Below are 23,612 nucleotides of genomic sequence, written 5' to 3' on the forward strand. Positions count from 1 at the left end.
AAAAGATGTGAATCCCCATCTTTCATTTTGTTCTTATTCAGACTTGCCCAGATCCACATTAAATGTCCCCATCAATATTTAGACTCTATGGATACTCTAAAATTAAAACCAAAAGAAAAATAAGGAGGAGCCTTTACTCTTTTTATAGCTGTAGTTTTTATTTAATTTTTTTTTGCTAACCATGTGTACTTGTGTGTGTTTGTGTGTGTTTGTGCGCATGCGTGCATGCGTGCATGTACATATCAGACTGAAAATGGTGAATGCTCACTAATGAAGATGTTATATGTCTTTAAAGTATGTAGTATATAGTTATATAGCTCATAATTTTTCTAGGTTCCAGTTTTTAACTAAATACTATATATTCTTATTCATCAACCATTTGGCCCTTTGGATTTGTAGTACTATTTCAGATACGAACCTAATCATTCCACCTTAGGAAGCAGGGTAGTCATTTTATTTCTATATGTAGCTGAAGGAAGGCTTGAGTCATAATGGGAGAACCACGGGTCAGAAATTCTTTCCCGAAGATTTGAAATTTGGGCAGAAGCCCAAATCTGTGGCTATTTGCTTTCACTTAGAAGTAATATAGTGGAATGTCAAGACAGAATTGTTGCTTGTTTTTGTTTGTTTGATTGTTTTTCTTTTTGTTCTTTAGAGACAGGGTTTCTCTGTGTAGTCCTGGTTATCCCGAAACTCGTTCTGTAGACGAGGCTGGCCTCAAACTCAGAGATCCTCCTGCCTCTGCCTCCCGAGTGCCAGTATTAAGGCCATGTGCCCCCACACCTGGCTTTTCAGAATTGCTATTCTTTAGTTGCTTGTAAATATTTTGAGGTGGAATTTCCATCTGCTCCTAATTGGCCTGAAGGATGAAGCACTCAGGAAGAACAGTACTAATGTTGGGAGCCCACAGTTATGCACACTACCTCAGACTGTCCTTTGGCAGAAGGCAGAAGGTGTATCTGTCCGTCTGTTTCTCTCTCAAGTATATGCTAAATATGAATACACTTATGCTAATAAATCATGTATGCCATGTCTGTACTAAATATATATTTAAAGGCTGGGGAATAACACAGTAAAGTAGTACATGATTGTGATCCCAATGCTGTGAAGACAGAAGCAGGTGGATCCCAGGTATTTGCTGACTAGCAACCTAGCCCTAACTGATGAGGTCCCTGCCAGTAAGAGGTCCTGTCCTAGAGAACAAGGTGGACAGTGTCTGAGTGGGAATGACCCCTGAGGGCATCCTTTGGCCTTCACAATCTGATGCACACATGCAAGAGTACACAACTGTGTGGACATGAACACACACACACACACACACCCCAAAAATGTGTTTAAAGGAAGATAATCGCTAGTCGTATGTTTCCTGCTTCTATTTTGAATCTGTGAGTGGTGTCAGCACAGGGTTAAGGTTCTCAGCAGGAATGAGTGTTGAGAAGATACTCCAAGCTCATAAAGTGGAGGAGCCGATATGAACCAAGGCATAGAAGTCTAGTGCTTGTGGGTAAAATGTCAGGAGTCTGTGTATGATTTTGTTCTCCTGGAGAATGTGTTGCTGGATATTGATTTATTTTAGGAAATTGCTCTGAGGTGTGTCCTTCGGAAGATGCCTTGGCAGAAGGCTTCAGTTTGGCCTGGAACACAGCTCAAATGCTACTGGAAAAAATTGAGGACCTTCCAGTTTATCTAAGCTTAACATGTTTTTCCAGATGCTGTAGAGAGCTTTTTAGCTTTTATTTTTGAATGGGTGAAAAATGACTTCTTGGGCAAGTGGAGGTCTTTAGCCGGAGCTCCCCGATATGAATTTTCCACCCCATGGGTCAGAGGGGAGTCTTGGATTTGCCTGGAGGCATATCAGTTTTCCCGTGTTTGCTGATTTGTTTTGGATTGGTGTTCTTCAGATGGAGTGGTTTCTGTGGCAAGCTGTGTAAGCCACAGACGTTCTCCATTCTGATGAATCAGCTGGCCTGTGGTGGTGGAATTGATGATGGTCTTGGCTGGCAGCACAGGGGTCTTGTTTTAACCATGTCTACCTTAAGCAGGCTGCATCGTAAGCAGGGTTTAGGCCACTTGGCCACTGCTTATTTGGTCTGGCACTTACCACAGAATCTCTTTTCAAAGTACAGACCCTTGACGTGGACTGGGTAAGTTCTTGGAGCTGTTTCATCTTTTATTCACTTCCCCTCAATTCTTAACTTTTTCTTAAAGGTGTATGTTCAGACATGGAACACTCCGAATCTTAGCATGATCATCACACGAGATGAATACCCATCCCACCCAATGGTGCTTCGGGGTATCAACCAGAGGGCCATTTCCCCACAGTACCAGCCTGTCGTCATGCTGGAGAAGGGCTACACCATCCACTGGAACGGTCCGGCGCCACGTACCACTTTCTTGTACCTCGTGAACTTCAACAAGTAATGTTTCTATTTCTGTCTTTGCACACAGTTGAGCAGGCAGTCCCAGCAGAGAAAAGAATGATGATATAACATGAAGGCGTCGCATGCACTTTACTCTTGTGGAGAAGCGGTCTATGCTGGGTGGCTGAAGTATGATTGTGTAAACTGATTATACAGATCGGTTTGGTTTTTTTAATCATCTCTTTTTCTCTGTTATCAGGTGTTGTGTACAGAAAAGCTACCCTACAGTGGGAACTGTTTTGCTTTGTTTTTGTTATCTGAGGTAGTTGGGATTAAATCCAGGACCTCAAGTACGCTAGCAAGAGCTCTACTCAAAGCCGTATCATCTACTCAAAGGATTGGTTTTAATACCATCTGCTGAGTGTTGCAGTTTCCTAAAGCTGGCCCCAGTTTTATGTGGTTTTCTGAGTAAACATGTGGAAAATTAAATTAAGAGGCTGGCTTGCTTTCTTCTTTCTTTCACTCTCCTGCCCGCGCCCCCGCCCGCGCCCCCGCCCCTCCCCCACCCCAGTGGGGAAGAGGAATGGCACAACCTTGCTGTGTCCACACTGGCCTTGAAATTGTGACAATCCTCCTGCCTCAGCTTTCTAAGTGCTAGGATTATGGGATGAATCACAGTAGCTGACAAAATGGAAAGAATTTTGAGCCCGAGCGTAGACTGGACAAAAGAAAGTGACATGATTAGTTGGTAATGGCTTCCAGGACGAGAGGAAGGAATGTTGGGGAATGAGTAACAGGCATTTCCCACTCCTGCCTTGACGCGTCACTCTGTCCTGTCTCAGTCACTTTAAGTACAATAATAATAACCTCTGAGTCCCTGCAATGCACTGATGGTGCAGTAAGAAAAGAAATCAAAGCACTTTTCCTTCCAGGAGGTTTACCAAGCCCAGATCGGGATACTCCGCTTCTCTTTCTTCATGCCTCCTTCTCGGTAATCTGCCCACGGTATGGGTCTGAATCTGCCTGCCTGAATGCCCTTTGTCTGTCCCTGTCCCTGAGTGTTCATCTCTGTCCTTAACAAAGGGCTTCACTCTATTTATTGAACAGCACAGAAAGTCTCACATAGGGAAGGAATGGGGGGCACTTTAGAGAAATCTTAGAGTTTCACAAGGAATGAGGCTTTAATGACTCCCTGAGCCCCACTGTCCCAGATAACAAATAGTACTGTAAGCATCAGTGTAGACAGTCTTACCAGCCTGTATCCATGTGGCTTCCAGCGTCTAAGGTGGATATTTGTTTTCTAAGGTTGCTTTCAACCTATTTACTATTTTCAGCATTTATTATCATAACATACCCTGGGTCAGGAACATGGCAGAGTACTTAACTTAAAATTACAACTTAGTTTGTAAAAAGTTGATTACCTAGGAAATCAAGGCCAGTAAGGTTGATTGGTACATTGTTCTCTTAAAGGCAGGCTAACCAGACAGGCTGAGTCTTAAGTTATAAGTGGCCTCAAGGAGTATTCTTAACTTGGCTGTGAGGTCCAGCAAAAGTTCCAGTCACACTACAGATCCTGTCTGTGAGTCAGGATTCTCCATCCAGAGATAATGGCTCTGGTAGGATGGAGTCCGCAGGCATCAGCAACAGTAACTGGAATGAGGTTTGATGACATGAATCTGTCACAATACCTCCTCTGCAGGATTTATGCCTCTGGTTTTGAGAAGGCCTCTGCTTGTCAGCAGGGAACCATTCTTCTTGTGTCAAGGGGGTTATGATGTGATTGCTCAGTCCCACTCTGGGACTGGGAAAACAGCTATGTTCGCCATATCAATTCTTCGGCACATTGAATTACATCTAAAGGCCACTCATGAATTGGCTCAGCAGCTACAAAGCATAGTTATGGCACTAGGAGACTGCATGGGTGCCTCTTGTCTTGCCTGTTTGGGGAGCACCAATGTATATGCTTAGGTGCAGAAGCTGTAGATGCAAGCTTCCTAATATCATTGTGAGTGCTCCTGTCCAGGTGTTTGATATGCTTAACCAGAGATTCCTGTCCCCCAAATACATCAAGATGTGTGCACTGTATAAGGCAGATGAAATGTTAAGCCATGGGTTCAAGGACCGTATCTATGATATATTCCAAAAGTTCAACAGTACCAGGTAGTTTTGTTGTCAGCTGCAATGCCTTCTGATGTCCTTGAGGTAACTAAGAAGTTCACATTCAGATTCTTGTCAAGAAGCAAGAATTAACCCTGGAGGGTATCCGCCAATATACCTCAGTGCGGAAGGAGAGGAGTGGAGGGTTGACACACTGACTTGTATGATACACTGACTGTCCCCCAGGCAGTAATCTTTACCAATACCAGAAGGGAGGTGTGGATTGGCTCACTGAGAAGATGCATGCCCGTGATTTCGCTCTTTCTGCCATGTATAGAGATATGAGATATGACCATGAGGGAGTTCCGGTCTGGTTCTAAAAGAGTATTAATTACCACTGATCTGCTGGCCAGAAGCTATCAATTATGACTGTCCCACCAAGAGGGCAAGCTATATCCACAGAATTGGTGGTGGTGGTCAGTTTGACCATAAGGGTGTGGCTTTTAACATGGTGACAACAGAAGACTCTTTAAGACATTGAGACTTTCTACAATACTTCCATTGAAAAGATGCCCCCCGCCACCAGTGTTGTGGACTTCATTTGAGGGACTGTCCTGCTACCTAGCCCTAACCAGGGTTCAATCCTGGAGGAGTGAATAACAGCTGGAATGGGGAAGGAAGGGAGCCAAGGGATGAACATCCTATTTTGTTATTCTCTCTTTAAATAAATACTACTTTTAGAGGAAAAAAATATCCAATCTCTTAGACTCTTAGAATGTAAGAGAAATTTTCCTAACAATGTCTCACCATAGTGTCTCAACTAACCAGTTGTCTGTCCACACAGTGTCACATTTAATCTAAGGCCGCAATTTCTCACTAATTTATTCATTATGTATGTCACTTGGTATAAAGATGAATGAGTTCACATTAGAGAGGTGGGAAAAATATCAGGTAAATAGATGTCTGTTTCCTCCTCTTCCTCAGCATCTTCCACGTCTTCTTTAGTGGATGCAGGATGGGGATGCTAATTCTGCACTCTGCCTAGGGGAGCAGAGCCAGGACAAGGAGAAGTAGTGAGATTCTATAACTTGTCAGTCTTGTTCGGAAGCCCAGAGTTGAGAAAGGGCCTGCTCTGCTCAGAATGGTAGATTTGGTGAATAGGAATATAGGGCATGTCAGAGAAAGGATAGAAGTTTAAACTAGAAAGGAGGGCGAGCAGTAGTCTTTGGGGAGCTGTTTTTTAAGGAAACCTTGCAAATATTAAACTCCATAGATGTTCACAATCTTGTATAAAATGACATGATATTTGCACATAATCCACACATACACATCTCCTGTATTTTTTGATCATCTGTAGAATGCTTTCAATGTTAAAGCATTATAAGAATTTGTTGCATTATATTGTTTAAGGAACAATGGCAAGGGAAAAGTTTATATTTTCGGAACAATTATAGTGGTTTGGTTTGGTTTGTTTTTCTACATATTTTCAATTTGCAGTTGGTTAGTTGAATCTGATTATGTGGAAGCCACATTGTGTTGTGGCCAACCTCTTGGGATTCCATGCAGTTGCTCAAACCTGTACCTGAAAATTGATTAGCTTGTTTATCCTATTAGTCATGAAGCCTTGAATTGTTGGCTTTGCTTAATAAGCAGTTGAGATAAACAGAGGATGGGGAGTTTGGGTATAAGTAGCTCACTTCCAAGGCTGAGTGGTCATGATGATGGATGCCCTTGGTGTGAGATTGGTGGGTGCTACAAATGAACCATCGTTTTCTTTTCTAACATTGCTCTTTACCTGTGTCCTTCTGATACCGCCAAGCCCCAGCGCCCAATTCATTCCCTACGCTGATCCTTCTTCCCTTTCCATCTCATGGCCAGAAAACTCTCATTTCTGGCTCCTTAATGTCATTCACATATTTCCAGTCCAGCCTCCATAGTTTATGGTTGAATTTAGGCCCCCAACATCTTTGCCCAGATCCTTGCAGCAGCCCCCTGTCCAGTCTCACCTTCAGTCCTGAGTTCACATCGTGTTCCTGGTAAGAGTTCTTCAGGCCCAGCCTCCGATTGCCAGTGAGTTGCAAAGAAGCCAATGAGAAAAGAGCAGTAGGGAGGATGGGGAGGGATGCTAAAGAGAATCAGTGTTCTGGAAAGTTATACAGAGTTGGATCATGGGTTCAAGGTGAGATATTCCAGTGAAATGATGGACAGGTTCTGTAAAGTACAAAGCAAACTTTTCATTCGACTCTTAGAGGGAAAAAAGAGTGAGCCTAGAAGTTTCAAAAATCAACATGAGCTTGAAATAAAGTCATTTTTTCCTTGCCTAATTAGCTTAAAGTTCATAAAAATTACATGATGGGCAGAGGCAAGAGGAAGAGGTGAATAATTTTTCTGAATTTAGTGTAATTACAGAGAGGTCATAGCACTATTTCTGAAAATAACACTTTAAAACTTTAAATACTACACTTATTAAACATAATAAGGAAAATACAGACAAACCAAAAAATTGATGTAATCCTTAATCCTAACTAAAGCAGGGCAGATCAACATGGTCCCCTTGCCCTTTACCCTCAGGTTTTTCTGAACTATGGCTGGACTGTAGCTCTTTAAATAATTATGAACATTGAGGATTTCTACCCCCTCTGCTGTTATTAACTATACCTCATTGGAACAGTGTTAAATTCTCGCTATCTAATAAGGCTCTTTAGAATGATATAGAAGGGTTATAAGCAAGGACAGTGGCAGTGGAGCCTTGTGAATGTAATTAATGAACTGAACTGTACAGTTGAAAATGTTTAAAATGGTAAATTTTAGGGCATATTTATCTCGTCACAATAAAAATGTCACAAAAGAAAATATTTTCATTTTTTTAAAGAAATAATTTTATATCTAAGAATGTTCAGGAAGACCATTATAGTAATTTGGTGGTATGGATAAATGACATGTACCTTCATTTCTCTCAACTGTGCCACTAGAAAAATCACTTAACTACTGTTTTAAAAGATAGAGCTGGGCGGCAGTGGCCCATGCCTTTAATCCCAGCACTCGGGAGGCAGAGTCAGATGGATCTCTGTGAGTTTGAGACCAGCCTGGGCTACAGAGTGAGTTCCAGGAAAGGCGCAAAGCTACACAGAGAAATCCTGTCTCAAAATACAAAAAAAAAAAAAAAAAAAAAGATACATTTGTGGCTAGACACTCTCTCAAATGATTTTATTAGCTGACAAATCCATTGTCAGGAGATTGGTGGTTTCATGTTGTGTGTCCATACCCAACTTGAACATCTGTTTGAAGAATATGTTATCTAACTTTAATTCACGAATAAATTCCAACTTCTCTTGAAACCAAGTTTCGGTTTTTTATATTTTTTTTGGTAGATCTTATTTCTGTTGTATATGTATTGATCCAACATATTTGGGAACTAAATGAGTGTATCAGGCTCAGGACTCAAAAGGAAGAGAGAAATCACGCTTAAAAGTTCCATATGCTGCAGCATTCAGAAAGATATTCGCTTACGTGTGAATGTTTTGTTTTTCTGTCTTTCTTTTAAGGGATGACTGGATCCGAGTTGGCCTCTGTTACCCATCCAACACAAGCTTTCAGGTTACCTTCGGCTTTCTGCAGCGGCAGAATGGCTCTTTATCCAGAATCGAAGACTATGAGCCTGCGCAGTCGATGGAAGAGCTACAGAGGAAGCCATCGGAGAGGAAATTCTATTTCGACTCTGGCACAGGGTAATTCATGAAGCAGTGACTGAGAACTAATGCTTTTTTTCTTCAAGGATGAAATTGCTGCTTCTCTTAGCATAACTAAGAAGGGACGGGATGTAAGGGCTCTTTAGCAGAGTAGCTGGCGTGGGCACTTGTGCACGTCACTATTAGGGGTTAGGAGCACAGCTCAGATGACTCATAAGTATAGTTGGCAGTAGGACTCAAGATATTTGCTGTTTATTTATTAAGGCAATTTAGGGGAAGAGATTATCATTGTCAAGAGCCATCAGTAGGCCCAATTGAAAATAAAAGTAATTTGTTCTTCTGCAACAACTCTGTAATAGTTATTTGTATAAGATACTGTTTATATTTCACTGAAAACCCATTTTCCCCTTCTAACAAGGTTATTTCTCAAGCTGACCATGAGTTTTTAAACATCACTGTGTAACCATGGCATATTTGCTTCCGACTTTCTCTAGGCTGCGTCTTTCCACTTTTTAATTCTTATCCTGCTCTCCTGGGGTCCTGGTGGCTTTGTCTGCTTTTGTCCTGTTACAGTCTCTCAGCCTGTGGGTTATGGTAGGCTTGATCTCCTCTTCTCTCCAGCAAGTAGCATGCTCCTTCCAACTCTATCCTTAAGCTGACCGTCTACTGGCTAGGTATAAAGATATCCATGGAGATAGGCTTCATCTCTGCAGGAAATTCAGTCACTGAAGCAACTTATTAGAGAGTGAAAAGCTTAAATGCTGTAAGTCCGACAGTGGTGTAGTTAATGTGCCTTAGGGGGTAACTAACAGGTTAGCTGAGAGCACAGTGACATCCTGCTAGGGTTCCTTGCTGGGTAGTTCTTGAGCAATTAGGGGGAGGTACAAACAGCTGGGTGAGGAGTCTCCGATAGAGGAAACAGCACACAGATGCATGGAGGCATGGGCTAACATTGGCATGGCATGTTTGGGAAACACAAACAGTTCAGTGGGAAGAAGTGGGAGCAGAGGTGCTTGGGGGAAGGAAGTTGGGGCTCATTTGTTAATTATCTGGTTAACCTCTGTTTACGAAGCAACTCGTTTGCCCTCTAGTACTCCCAGCAGCCAGTGTGGTAAGCTTGAGAGTCTCCAAATTTCAATCTCTAATTAAATACAAATAGTCCAACTGGATTTTATTGACAACAGAATTTCCACATTCTTAGTTGAAAATTCAACTAAGTAGAAAATTTACAAAAATAAGAGGAATGACCAAATTTGTAAGGACATTCCAGTAGCCACAGATTAGTGATTGTGCATGTCAAAGATGGACCATTATTTTCTGGTTTGGTTATTTTAAAAAAAAATCCAGCTTTTGAAGATTTATTTCTTTTTAATTTTATTCATTTTGACAATTTACAGTATATACTAAAAGGCTCTTGCCCATTTACGCCCCTGTTATTTCTTAAGTATTTGTGCTAAAATTATTAGATGTTGGGACAGTCACCAATTTTCTTACCTTTTTTGGAGGGTAAGAGAGTCTCATTATAAACTCTGGCTGGCCTGGAACTCTCCTTATAGACCTGGCTGGCTTTGAACTCACAGAGATCCATCTACCTGAACTTCCCCCCGAGTGCTAGAGTTAAAGGCATATACCACCATGTTTGACTCTTACCTTTTAAAAACATTATTATAATGTTTTTATTTATTCTTTGAGAATCTTGTACAATCTATTTTGATTGTATGCTTACCTTTCAATTGTTTTGGAAACGCTAGGTTTTCAGATAATGCTGCAGCATTTCTTAGATGTCAGATTTCCCATTCTTCTTGGTAGGGAGACTATAATTCGGAACTGGTGAAACTGTCCTCCAGCCTGGTGTTGGCCCAGTTGAGAAGGATGGGCCCCAGGCCCATGTGCTCTTGGAAGGCGTCACAAGGTTTTGATTATCTTGACCTTAGTTACACAAGGCACCGTCACTACGTTATTATCCCTGTTTTCACAACAGTCTATGAGCAGCATCAACAAGGAATAGTTGATGTTAATGTTCCATTCCTAAACTCAACATAAATAGAGTTTTCAAGGAGTTTTTGAAGCAAGCTAAATCCCTTCCTCTCGGATGACCCCTTGAACTAATTTAAACCAATTTAAACTAATTTAAAACTTTCAGGACAACTGAATCAAAATATCACAATGCTCCCTAAGGCAGTGACCTGCGACACTAGGGGATAAGGAAGGAAGTGAAACATTTTATTAGCTTTGCAATTTATTTCTCTTTTAATGAAAAGTTTCTTTATTGGAGAAATATCCCCTTGGCCATGAATGAAGTTGAGAGATTGTGTGCTTCCGAGAGGAACTAACATCAGTTGGCTTGGTTTTTATTTTACAGGTTATTGTTTCTGTATCTCAGAGCCCATAGCCACAGAGATGGTCACAGTTACTGTTCATCTCAGGGATGCGAAAGAGTTAAAATTCAGGCAGCAACAGACTCCAAAGACATCAGTAACTGCATGGCCAAAGCGTACCCGCAGTATTACAAAAAGCCTTCGGCGATTAAGCGCATGCCAGCCATGCTCACGGGACTCTGTCAAGGCTGTGGCACCCACCAGGTAAGCAGGGAAGAGGAGGGGGCCTTTGGAGGGAAATTTTCTTGTCTTGGCAGTAGGAGCAGTTGGCTTTGAAACACATAGCATGCAACTTTATTAATTCATGCTGATACATGAGTTTTGGTCTAGTCCAGAATGTGTTGTTCATAAGAAGCAAAATAGTTCCCATTTATAGCAAATGTGTCTTTTTTCTTGATAGGTTAATTAATGTTGATTAAGAATTTTAAAATCGTTTCCTAGGTTTAGGATTCTGCCCCAATATTACTATTGGGTTTATATGTCTAAAAGTGTTATAAAGTTGTTTTATTTATGTACGTATGTGTTTAGTGTTTTTTGAGACATAGTCTCATCAATTGAAGGATAGATAGCCTTGAATTTACTATATAGCTACATATACTCTACCAGAATAAATAGTCTACCACTGAGATTTCAAGCCCCATGCAATATTTTCACTTTTAATGAATATGGGGGAGACATTGAGTGCCCTAGCTCAGTGTTCAGAATGTCCTTCATTACTAAATAAACCTGATAACTTTTCAAAATGACTTGATCATCACTGGTGTCCCAGGCTTCTTCTCCTACCGTTAGCATTCTTAGTTGCTATGCCATAGACATCTGGAAGAATTCATTTAAAAATATTGATGCCAGGTGTGTTGATATATGCCTCTAATCTCGAGTACTTGAGGCTGAGTCAAGATGATTTCAAGTTTGAGGCCAGCCCGGTCTGCAATAGAGAAAATCCACCTCACAAAGAAAAAAGGAAGGAAGAAACAGCCCTGCTGTTTGGTTGTGCAGCTGCAAAGCGTTTCAAGTGTTTGGGAGCATCGTGTTTCCTTGGAAATTTGAGAAGTGTTTGTATTGTGTCGTAGAGCCAAACACATGTGTATTAGAAATAATTAGCTTCACTCAGCTCTACCCCAAACTAAGGCTCAAAAGAAATACTCAGCTTCCAAATGTTGCTTGGTATAACAATAATGATTCTTGCGTGAAATTGTTGATGGTGATTTATGAGGATTGTATGCTGGTCATGCCTGGGGATTGGGAATGAGACACATTGGTCAGAGGAGGTGGACTTTAGGGACGAGAGTAAAGTGGAGCAGTGAAAGGGAAAGGAGAAGGTAGGTACCTGTGGGAAGTGGAGGGCTGCCCTGACTCTCGGGGGCGATAGGACAGAGGGAAATGGGGGCCTGAATGTATTGGCTGGCTCTGTTTATGGACACTAGCACTTTGCAGACAGTGGAGAGGGGCTGAGACCTCGCTCTGTTCAGTTGGTAAACAGTATAGCCGTCCTTATGTTAGAGACTTTCCTTGGTCTTGATGAAGTTCGGGATAATTGATCTGAAAAAGATCTTTTAAAAAGATGTGTCCCAGGGCCGGAGAGATGACTCAGCTGTTAAGAGCACTTGCTGCTCTTGCAGAAGACAGGAGTTTGGTTCCTAGTACTGATGTAGGGTGGCTTGGTTCACATCCATCTGTAGCTCCAGCTCCAGGGGATCTGATGACCCCTCCCAGCCTCCATGGACACCTGTACACACATGCATACTCACACAAGCATACACATTAACTTAAATCCACAAAAATAAATAGGAAATCATTTTTAAAAAGATGTGTGCCTGTTTTTCCATGAAATGTTTACAAAGATTTACATTTAGCACATATTACTGAGTTAATTTTATTGACTTGATTGTGTGTGGGAATGCATGCTAAGCATGTGATGTACCACTGAGCTAGACCCCCCAACCTTTGTTGATTTCATTAACAAGATTACACTTCTTTGAAATTGTGGTTGTTCCAGAAACCAAGAAGCGTACACTTCCTGTATTACATGTATGAGATAGAATTACAGGTCGTGAAGTGGGTATAAAAGTTCAGATAAAGAAATAGCCACTTGAGATAATTGTGTTTTGAGGGACCTGTGGGATGTGGATACAGTTGCCTTCAAAGATGTAATGTGTTCTTGTCTAGATGGTGTTTAGCAGTGACCCTCACAAGAGCTACCTCCCTGTACGATTCCAGTCACCCGGTAAAGCAGAAACTCAGCGTGGAGAGCCGTCAGTTATTTCTGTGAGTACAGTCTGGTGTTGTCTCAGTCTTTTGGGGCTGCTGTAACAAAATGCCATAGACTAAGTAGCTTAGAAGTAACAGAACTTACTGCTCACAGTTTTACAGCTGGGAAGTCCAAGATGGAGGCAGTAGTAAAGTACTGTAGGGAGGGCCAGTTTCTTCCTCTCTGTGCCTGTCTCTCCAGCTTAGCTCCTAAGCCTCATTCACAAGGGCCTCCCCCTCATTCCTCAAAGACTCTGCCTCCTAATACCATCACTTTGGGGATCAGAATCTCAGACTATGAATTTTAGGAGCACAGATAACGACCCACAGCATCACTTCTTGGCCTTTGGCCAAGTGCAGACCACCGCATGTCTGTGAACTGCTGTGGCTTCTTGCTTTGATCTTTAATCCCAGTGATATACATTATTTCTGGGACCAGTCATGGGTTTGTCATCCTGTTCGATTTTACTGCTGGCAGGAATGCAGCTGGGGTGTAAATGCCTCTGAAACGGTTATGTTTTAGAGTTATCTTTTCAAGCGGATTATTTATTGATTACTCTTAGGCCAGTGGTTGTCAAACTGTGGGTAGTGACCCTTTTGGGGTCACATATCAGATATTTATATTATAATTCATAACAGTAGCAATATTACAGTTATGAAGAAGCAACAAAATAATTTTATGGTTTGGGTCACCACAGCATGAGGAACCGTATTAAAGGGTCTCAGCTTTAGGAAGATTGAGAACCACTGTCTTAGACTAATGTTAAAAATTTGCTTAGATTACTTTTCATTCACCATTACACAGGAAAGGCATCTTTAGTTAGAGATTAATTCTCATGCTCATTAAATATGGAGAAACCCATGATTAATCTCGTTTTGTGAATTAAACTCCCAGGTTGTTTAAGATATGGGAAATGATGGCTTCTAAATTCCTTTGGCCTTTTCTTTGAAGGCGACCCATCTCTTTTAAGGACGATAGTGAAGAAAACAGAGACAGGGCGTCATCTCTTCTGAGGGCATCGGTGGAGCAGATGCGAGTCACAGGGTCAGCACTAGAATCTGGGCTTATGGCCCAGTTAGGAACTAGGACTCAAGTGCAGGCTGTCAAAAGTCAGGGTGGTCGGGGGCTCTCTGTAAGGAGTTCTTTGCTAGTAGGGGTCCAGCATCCCTCTCACAGTCTCCTGTGGTCTCTGCAGGAATTCATTTTGCTAAAGCAATGAGTTAAGATCATTGAAAATCCTAGTGTGTGGGGACAAAATTAGGTTTACACCTGCCCTATTGTTTTAAGGCGGTAAGATGCACATAACATGAAATTTGCCATCTTACCTGCTTTTATGCCAGTTATATGTGTATTCACCTTGGGCTGCTGTCACCCCCACTGAGCTCTGATTTCCGGTGTTTCTCACCAACAGCTGGCACATTTATCCCCAGAACTTTCACATCATGACCCACTTCCAAGGCCTTGGCATGATGGTAGCCGCTTCTGAAAGCTGCTTTCCCCCTCCGTGTGGTTGTTTTTACAGGGGGTGGCGCTTTTTACAAGCACAGTTTGAGTTTCTGAGAATCATTATGCAATTTCTTATGTTACATGAAATTTAAATATTCTGATATTAGTAAATAGTGGATCATGTCCTTTATTATTATTATTATCATCATCATTATTATTATGGTTATTATTTGCACGTAAGATTCACAGTGGGTAGACAAGATGGCTCAGTGGCTAAATGCAATTGCCACAAAGCCTAACTACCTGAGTTCAATTCTTGGGACCCCCACATAGTAGAAGGAGTAAACTGACTCCTGTAAATGTTCCCTGACCTCCAACACTCACCTCATAGTAGACACACCCCACACATAAATAAAATGTAATTAAAAGAGGAAAGATTACATCAGGAATTTGCAGAACTATTTCCTGAATTAGAGCGACTTAAACATAGCTAAACAAATAGTTTTGAGTTCTCAGGAGCTAAGTCATGGGTTAGAAATAATTTTTCAGGAAGGCCAGGCGTAGTGCAGAGAACCTGTTGAGCTCTTGTTAACTGTCAGTCTCTCTCTCTCTCTCTCTCTCTCTCTCTCTCTCTCTCTCTCTCTCTCTCTCTCTCTCTCTCTCTGAGCTAAGATTTTTATAAGTAGCCCAGGCTGGGCACTCATGATCCTCTCCCTCAGCATCCTGAGTGTTGAGATTACAGGCATGTGCCTTCATGTCTTGCTTGGCATTTCTCTTTCTTGACAAGATCATAGAGCGTGATGTAGGGAAGGTTTTTGTGAAAGTGTCATGACACTGTCAACAGTAGGGAGAGGAAGGTCAGTATTACCACCGGAGGCCTCAGGGACCGTCTCTCAGCAGATCTGGATCCTTGACTGCCACAGAAAATAATTGCAGAACAAGAAGCCAAAATTAATGAATTTATTAAGTAGAGTGTTTGAGTTAGTTTTTGTGACTGTGAAGAGACCATGACCAAAGCAACTTATCCAAGAGTTTATTGGACTTAACAGTTTCAGAGGGTGAGTCCATGACCATATGACTACCATGGCCCAGAACATGGCAGCAGGTAGGCAGGCATGGCACTGGAGAGGTAGCTGAGAGCTCACATTGTAAGACAGTAGCCAAAAGGCAGAGAGAGGGAGGGAGGGAGGGAGGGAGGGAGAGAAGGAGGGAGGGAGGGAGGGAGGGAGGGAGAGACAGAGACAGAGAGAGACAGAGAGAGCACAAGAGCGAGCTAACTGGTAATGGCATGGGCGTTTAAAACCTCAAGCCCAACCCCCAGGGACACACCTCCTTCAACAAGACCCTGTCTCCTAATCCTCACCAAAGAATTCTGCCAAATGGAGACCAAGCATCCGAGACCATTCTCATTCCAACTACCTCAGAAGCAGGGAAGAATCTATGCCTTAAATGTAAGCTGAGCACAGGCAGGCAGGAGAGTGAGGGTGGGTGGGCAGTGGAGGGCAGAAACAAACTGAAAAGGAGGTGCACACTCCAAGATATGTAGGCTTCTGAGGAGCGCTGGGCTTAATTTTTTCCAGTTCTGTGGCTTTCTAACTTATATTGTTCAAGAAATTTCATCTGCAGCAGTGTTCAAAGATTAAACATAAAAATGGAAGGAAACATACAAGTTGGCATTCTTATTCTTTCTGTAAATGAACCTGTAAGGGAGTTTTGTGAGATGTTTTGGGGGTTTAGAGTTGGTAGGATGCTAACATGGTACAACTCAAAGTCACACACATTCTGACGCTGCATGACTTCACTTCTTTAAGATATCTTTAGGAAGACATGTTCTATCTTAGTGGGCAATTTTGATTCATCAGTTGTCTTGCAGTGTCTTGACTCAGCCAGGTTCCAGGATGAGGGCTCCTTTTTTTTCCCATGTTTCCTCGGTCCCCTCATTCTATTTTGCTTCAATACCTCACAGCTTAAGTGTTCGTAAAAGTCCCACTTTGCTATTTTGATGTCAGAGGAGGAGAGCTGTATTTGGAGGAGAAAGGAGGTACTCAGCAGCTTTGGTATTCCAGACGTAGATGCTGAAGGCTTATGTCCTGGGCACCAGCACCTGAGCTCTGACTTCCAGACCCCTCACCTCAGTGACATCACAAGTATTTATGGCTGAGGTCGGAACATTTCAGAGTCACCTGTGAGGCTGAATGGGGCCTGCCCCATCTTGCTTAGAGTATGTTATGTGGCCAGCAACGATTCCCCAGGGCAGGAATGATTCCCCAGGGCAGACTCTAGCAGGACATCCTAACCTTTTCCCATTCTTAGCCTTCTTTTTGCAGAGGAATTTTTGTAAAAACTTGGGCATATAACACTAAAAGAAATGTATTTCAAAACAATTCTTTGGTCTGCACATAATCTTACTATTGTCAAAGATTAAAGTGAATTTGAATAGTGAGGTGGGTGGATTTATACATTTTCACAAAAAGAATGAAATTTTGGCTGCATTTCTGATACTTTTAGATATAGAACATCTTCAGTGTTTTTTGGAGTTTATCCATATTTTGATGTTATAGTCATCAATGCTGAGAATGCCACCTCACATAAATACATAGTACAAAATGGCAAAAGGACCTTTAGGGACATTTTAGAAATTGTTGGGAATTCTGTCCTAATCCCAGGCCAAATTTTATTTGATGATTTGAAAAAAATTTTTTTAATGAGACACAAGTCAGAACCTCAAACAGAGTTTTAAAATCAAACATTCTAACACAATCCAATCCAAAGATACAGCAAGTTGATGCTTATACACAGAAATGATGGCAGGAAATATTGAAGACTTTTGTTTATTTTTTCTACCTGAGCAGAAAACTTTGTGCATTTTACGTACTGCAGGTGGTGGGATGCAGTATCCTTGACTCAACTGAGGTGTTTGAAACAACATTTGCTGGGTCTATGTAGGTGAGAGCACACACAGTGTAAAATAAACATGTAAAGCATACATGTTGTGTGTTCAGAACACGGGATGCTACGTGACTGAGCACAGACAGAAATAGCCCAGATGCATTTAGTGTTTTATATTGTAATGGATTTTTGGTTTTTGTGTATCCAGAAACCTTCCAGTCATGGGACTCTACATGGAGATTATGACCTACAGTTGAAGAAGCTAAAATCTGGAGGAATATGGGTAGAATTTTAGACATTTCACGGAAACAGTAGACCAAACATAATGTATTTTGAATCCTGGGCTTAGAAGGAGCTAGAGAAAATGTAAGCATCCTAGGGATTTTCTGAAATGAGATGACAGCATGAGATATTTTTGCATTCTCAGGTCAATGGCACAGATTTTACCTTCCGGAGTGCGGGTGTTCTCCTCCTTGTTGTGGATGCCTGCAGTGTTCCCTTCCGGTTGACAGAAAAGAAGATGTTCCTTCCTGCAGATATCAGCCACATGGAAGAGTATTTAAAGGCTAGCATCCCTCCAAGGTAGGTCAAGCTTGTCCTGCACCAGAGAAAAGTTGTCTTAGGATGTGACTCCTCATTACGATGCCTACTTCTGAGCTCTGTTCACTCCATGAGCATTTCAGGCTCTGTGAGGTATTTTTTCTTCAGTGGCCATTGGTCCCATTGATGGACTCTCACATGGCTTTGTACAGTGACTGGGATTCAGGAAGTCGTTGCCCAGGTCACGGGGTATCTGGAAAAGAGTAACTTAATTTTTAAGAGGTTGTGGGTCCCAGTTCTCTTTTAAGAGCAGGGTCTGGCTTTTGTTGTTGTTGTTCATCTCTGAAAAAAAGAGGCACTAGAGAATTTTTTTTCTGGATTGACCAGACTGTGTGTGAGGACAAGGAGATGAATCTAATATCTTCACTGCTCTGTGGTAGATTTTAAGTGCAGCCATTTACAGAAAGAGCGTAAGTTTCCTGTGGAGTGAGGCTAGCCTGGCTTTCCAGTCATTTCCATTGATCTGATGACATATGTTGTGGGAGCCTGCAGAACTGGCTCCCAATAAGTCCCATAAAGTCTTTAGACTATTTTGGCGTAACATTTGTGTGCATATGTTCATGCTGTTTGGGGGGGTGGGGGGTGGTGTGTGTGGAGGAGGTAGTCTTCCCTCAGTAGGTAGAGAAGTTTGGTTTTAGTTCCCGCTGCAAATACCAAAATCTTCCGATGCCTGTTCTCTTATTTAAGATGGTGTAGTATTTGCATATGACCTTCATAGGCCTTCTGTACACTTTAAATCCTCTGAATAATGGCAGGACCCATGTAAACCCCCTCCTGTAAATACTTGTTCTGTTGTATTGGTTAGGGAACAGTGAGAGGGAAGACGTGTGTTTGCATCCAGTACACATGTGGGTTTGCCCCCCAAGTCTTCATTATGTTTCCTTTGTGTATGACAGGAATGTGGGCCCACACATGCCAAGGTGCCCACACATGCTAAGGTGCACATACAGAGATCAGAGAATGTCTTGCAGTTTTTTATCTTTCCACCATGTGGGTTCTGGGAATCGAACTCAGGTTATCAGGCTTACACAGCAAGTACCTGTACCCACTGTCACCTGGATAGTGCTTTTTCCCACGTAACTTTGATGAATGTCTTATTGAAATAATGTATGCAGAACCTGTGGATAGGAGGATCAGCTATAGAGCTATCTGATTGTTCAGGATAATTTTAGAGGATTCTTTTCTGAGGTTGCAGGATTTCAAGACGTTTCTCAGTGTTTAAAAACCCATATACTTACTTTTCCTCAAACAACCCAGGACATAAGTCTCACCAAATAAAAAACATAGATTTGCAAGTACCCTATACAAGATTTAAAAACCACCACCTAAGGAGAGACTTTCAGGCTGAGCTATTTCTCCAGCTGGCTGTTGGTTATATTACTGTGTTTAGTTTGCAGAAGCTTACCCATTGGACCCTAGGATTGCTACGTGTGTATGTTACATTTTAATACAGCGTCGAGAGGTTATAGGGCAAGGGCCAGGAGTAGTGGTAATCTTGCATTCTAGAAGCAGAGACGGGAAGATCACCATAAGGTTGATGTCAACCTGGTCTACTTAGCAAGATCCAGCTAGCCAGGGCTTCAGAATGAAGTTATAGTGCAACCGACTGTGACTTTTTGAGAGCTTGTTGGTGGACTGCGTGCGTGTGTGCGTGCGCGCGTGCATGTGCGTGCATGTATGTGCGTGCGTACGTGTGTCTGGTAAGGATCTCTCCAGACGGGCCTGGTAATTCCATCCTCTTGACGTTCAGATGTGCAGGGCTTCTGTGGCTAGTCCTCTGCACTAATGCTGAATCCAATCATCACTGCTCTAGGAAGAATACAACCAAGAACCTACACCCTAGTTCATTCTTAAGCACTTGTTGAAGCCCAAATTAAGAAAATATCTGCATTGCTAAAGGAGGTACAGCCAGAGTTTAAAGGAGGGATTCTTTTTATGAATGGAAATTAATATTACAAGACACCCCTAACTAAATTAAATTATATAAGTAGCATACTTTCTGTACATGGGAGCAAACAGCTTACTTTCCTGCTGTGCTTGGCAGCTGGTATTATAGCCCACTTTGAAGAGTGGTAAGCTTTATTTATTTATTTATTTATTTATTTATTAAGAAATTCAAAGAGCTTGCTGGTCAGATACAAAATAAACTACAAAGCCATAGCAACTATACCAGGAGGAAAAGCAGGAATCCACAAACAGCTCTGAGTACTGTTGAAGATGACAATTTTTTTTTTAATTTTTACTCTTTTATGTGTATGTGTGTGCCTGGTGCTTGCAGAGACCAGAAGAGGGCATCAGATCTGTTAGAACCGGAGTTGCGGGTGGTTGTGAGCGTTCATGTAGGTGCTGGGAATCATACCCCAGTCCTCTGGTGGAACAGCAACTGCTCTCGACTGCTGAGCCACCTCAGCAGCCCTAAAGATGGCAGTCAAAACAAACCAACAAATTAAAAACACTCTTTCAAAGCATCGAGAACAGCTTGGGTTTGTATTTGTTTCTTGCTGTTCTTTGTAGCACTGGGGAGTAACACTAGGGCCTCCCCATGCCAGACCAACACTGCACCGTTGATCTGCACTCCAACTCTTATCTTTCCGTTTCAAGTCTGTTTACCCATCTGCAATAAAGAGGTAATGACACACAGAGTAATAGAGCACCTGAGAGAAACCCAAATCACCCTCTCTGAATCGACCAATCCTGGAAAGACACACCTTTCGGTTTCCCTGTATTACTATCCCCTCCTAAGAACATGAGAAGTTAGTTCCCTTTGCCGCAGGGAGTTGGGACTTGTGTCATCGGGGATGAAAAGCGTCTGGACTGTTTTCCTTTCTAAATTTGCTTTTATCTAATACTCCTCTACTGCTCTCAGTCCAGACGGAGTCTCAGTAAATCCATGCTGAATGGCTGCCGTCGGTTCTGATTTTCTGACTTTGACCCACAGGTCAATCGTTCTGTTGAGCACAAGAGGAGAAATAAAGCAGATGAATATCTCCGATTCATTAGTACTTCTGGGATTGGTCAAACCAGCACATCTTTATAGCAAAGGTTTGTATTTGCAGTATCCTGTGATGTTCGTATGATGCATGTGGCAGTGAAAATACTTTTATGGTGCTGTTTATCTGCTAGCCTGTTTTCATGAGCTCTCCCCAGAGTGAGCATCTTTGAAATGATTTCTTCATAAAGGACTGTGTCAGAGGAAGTGTGTTGGGATATGGTCTGTCATTGGGTGGCAAGAATTTGTTGCTGATGTAAGGAAGCGCAGGTGTTTTATCAATACGTGTGTGTGTGTGTGTGTGTGTGTGTGTGTGTGTGTCTTTGTTTTGCTCAGCTCTGACTCACCCCCCTCATTATCTTGCTGGAACTGGTAGCTATACACTCCAACTTTTCTCTCTTTCTTTTTATAGGCAGTGTTGTATTTTTGGGATTCAGCGGAAACTTTAAACCATCATGGACTAAGCTGTTCACCAGTCCTGCTGAGCAGGGCCTCGGGGTGCTCGAGCAGTACCTCCCTTTGCAGATGGAAGACTATGGGTGCTCCAGGACCAGTGTCCACAGAAGAGACCTCGAGCTGTTACAGCAGGCTTCGAAAGTGCGCTAGAGACTGACTGTAATTTAAGTGCTGGGAAAGAAAAAAAATGTGAACTAACTTATTTAATTTATGGCATTTTAAGATGACACTGTTAACCCAACGGAACCATTTTCCTGTTTGATACAAAAGGGAGAGAGAAAGAACTCAAAGCAGTCGCTCGCGTGCCAGCTCGTGCACCTTGGCATTGCGCCGACGTTCAGAACCCTGTCTTCCTGAGGCTGCTGAGATTGGAGAGCAGTTCTCTCGTCGTTCGCATCGATAAGCCAATCTGCAGGGCTTTCCTCTCTGTGTAGCGGGGTGCGGGGAGAGCTTCCACGGCTGCTGTAGCACCTTGATACTTGAAGTCTGTGCTTATTGTGCAGTCGACACCAGTGGCTGACCTGTTGAGTGATGCCTGAGGCTCCTTTCTGGACAGCCTGTGAGGGTTTTTATCTGATGCCAGATCCGTTTTCAGTGGCAACTCAGGCCCAGCACATGCCCTTCTTGCCTGGACATGTACTCTTTTTATTGACTTGTATATTGATTACTTTTGAGGGTTCACCTTTCAAAGAGGGAACCATGTTGGGACAAAAGGGCTTTTGAAATCTTTTTGATCTGTAGCCATTGAGCAAAAAAACAAAAACAAAAACAAACCCCATGACTTGCACCCAGATCTGAAGTTGGTGGACCTTCTGCAGCTTTAATCCTTATCTTGTCTTGACTGTGTATTTGTATTTAAAATGCAGAGCTGAACTGAGTTTTCTTTGAAAGAAGCAAGCCACTTCCCAAACTATAAACTTCCGTCATTTTAACTTGCAGAAGGGAGCTGGGCATGGTGACACATGCCTTTACTTCAATTCCCAGAGGCAGGCAGATCTCTTGACTTCAAGGCCAGCCTGGTCTACATAGAGTCCCAGGACAGCCAGGGCTATGCAGAGAAACCCTGTCTAAAACAAAAAAACCAACCTCCCCTCCTCCCCCAAAAATTAGTTTGCAAAAAGAAACCTGTCCTTGGTTTTGATCTTGTACTGGTGTTTTATTGTTTTGGTGTGTGGATATTTTTAAAATTGTCTCTGCTCATCATCCTTCCAGAAAATCCCAGAGAGCTTACTGCTTCTCCATAAATATTGTATCCAAAGGGAAGAAGGAGGCACCTTTTTAGGTCATAATCATGGAGACAATATGAACCTCTTTCTAGCCTTAAAAAGAAGAGTCTCTCTTAGTGAATGTAGTTGTCAAACACAAGAAGGATACCATGATGCCCGGTCCCCTCCTACTGGGCTTTTCTCCAGCCTGTGGAGACACGTGACAAAGGAGGCTGGCCTTGCAGACGAGGAGGAAGATACATCAGAATGCTGCTGGGCGGCAGGCAGGTGGGCAGATGACTAGCCAGGCATGTCCAGGCTGACATTAGCAATGAATACAGACAAGCCCATCTTCCCGTGTGAAGGGCCGAGGCTGATGCCGTACCCTGTGTCTCTGTAACTTGTGTTTCTTTACAGAACATGCTACCTCAAAGTGCTGTGACAAACCATGCCGACTGTAAGTGCTCACAGGAAGGGCACATGTCTTAATCAAAGTCTGGTTATTTGTTTGTTTGGGGTTTTTCAGATGTGGGGTTTTTTTTTTCCTTCTTTTTTTTGTACAATAAGATCTTACCTATTAAATATATTACTGGGTAATGGTTCCTGAAGGTGATTGAATTGTGTGTGGGGATGTATGTGTGTGTATATTATGACTTAAATATATTTGATGTGTGCTTTTTTAGAGTTCAGGTTTTTAAAAAAATATTTGGAGAGGGTATGCAAGTTTCAAGGCACTCAGTTTTTCTGATTTATGTACTAATAATTAGGGCCTAAGTTAAGTAAATAAAAATGTGTGCATGTATTTTGTGCATGTGTGTTTGTGAATCTCTGCAATTGTTCAGATCTCAGATTCCAGCTTTCAAGAAGTTTTTGGGAGAAATAAAGGACGACCATCTATACAGATTTGCAAGACTGAGTTAAAAGGTCAGGGAACAAGTTTTGCCATGAAGAGGAGCCCAGACTTGGCTGTGTGTTGAAATCACCTGGAGAGCCTTAGAAAATACACAGGCCTGGACCCCACTGTCTTACTCCCAGATGGGAGTTAATGAGTTAATTGATTTTAGGTGTAGCTGGGGCATGTAAGGTGTTTTTATTTATTTATTTATTTATTTATTTTTTTTTTAAGCTCCCTGGTCAATCTAACATGCAGCCATGTTGGAAACACTACTTACAACCTCACTGTTCAGCTTCCATCTGCAAAACTGTTGTAATTAAGAAACAATTGCATGGGGCTGGAGAGATGGTTCAGCAGTTA

The 23,612-nt window shown here is 42.2% G+C and overlaps 1 protein-coding gene and 1 pseudogene across 4 annotated transcripts in view; both read left to right on the forward strand.

The window, feature by feature from the left end:
* Nucleotides 1–23,164, forward strand: part of Cemip2 (cell migration inducing hyaluronidase 2) — an 83,600-nt gene extending 60,436 nt beyond the window's left edge. For all 4 annotated transcript variants that reach the window (XM_028893909.2, XM_037205295.1, XM_028893917.2 and 1 more), the window contains 7 exons: nt 2,209–2,417; nt 8,003–8,185; nt 10,509–10,728; nt 12,691–12,789; nt 17,535–17,689; nt 20,646–20,749; nt 21,109–23,164. In XM_028893909.2, the coding sequence (XP_028749742.1) occupies nt 2,209–2,417; nt 8,003–8,185; nt 10,509–10,728; nt 12,691–12,789; nt 17,535–17,689; nt 20,646–20,749; nt 21,109–21,302 (1,164 nt within the window). In that variant the 3' untranslated portion in view covers nt 21,303–23,164. The remainder of the gene's footprint in view (nt 1–2,208; nt 2,418–8,002; nt 8,186–10,508; nt 10,729–12,690; nt 12,790–17,534; nt 17,690–20,645; nt 20,750–21,108) is intronic.
* LOC114709927 lies at nt 2,940–6,706 on the forward strand (annotated as a pseudogene).
* Nucleotides 23,165–23,612: the final 448 nt, after the last annotated feature.

The sequence above is a fragment of the Peromyscus leucopus genome, chromosome 1 (genome assembly GCF_004664715.2).
Source record: "Peromyscus leucopus breed LL Stock chromosome 1, UCI_PerLeu_2.1, whole genome shotgun sequence".
In the NCBI taxonomy this organism is placed as follows: Eukaryota; Metazoa; Chordata; class Mammalia; order Rodentia; family Cricetidae; genus Peromyscus; species Peromyscus leucopus.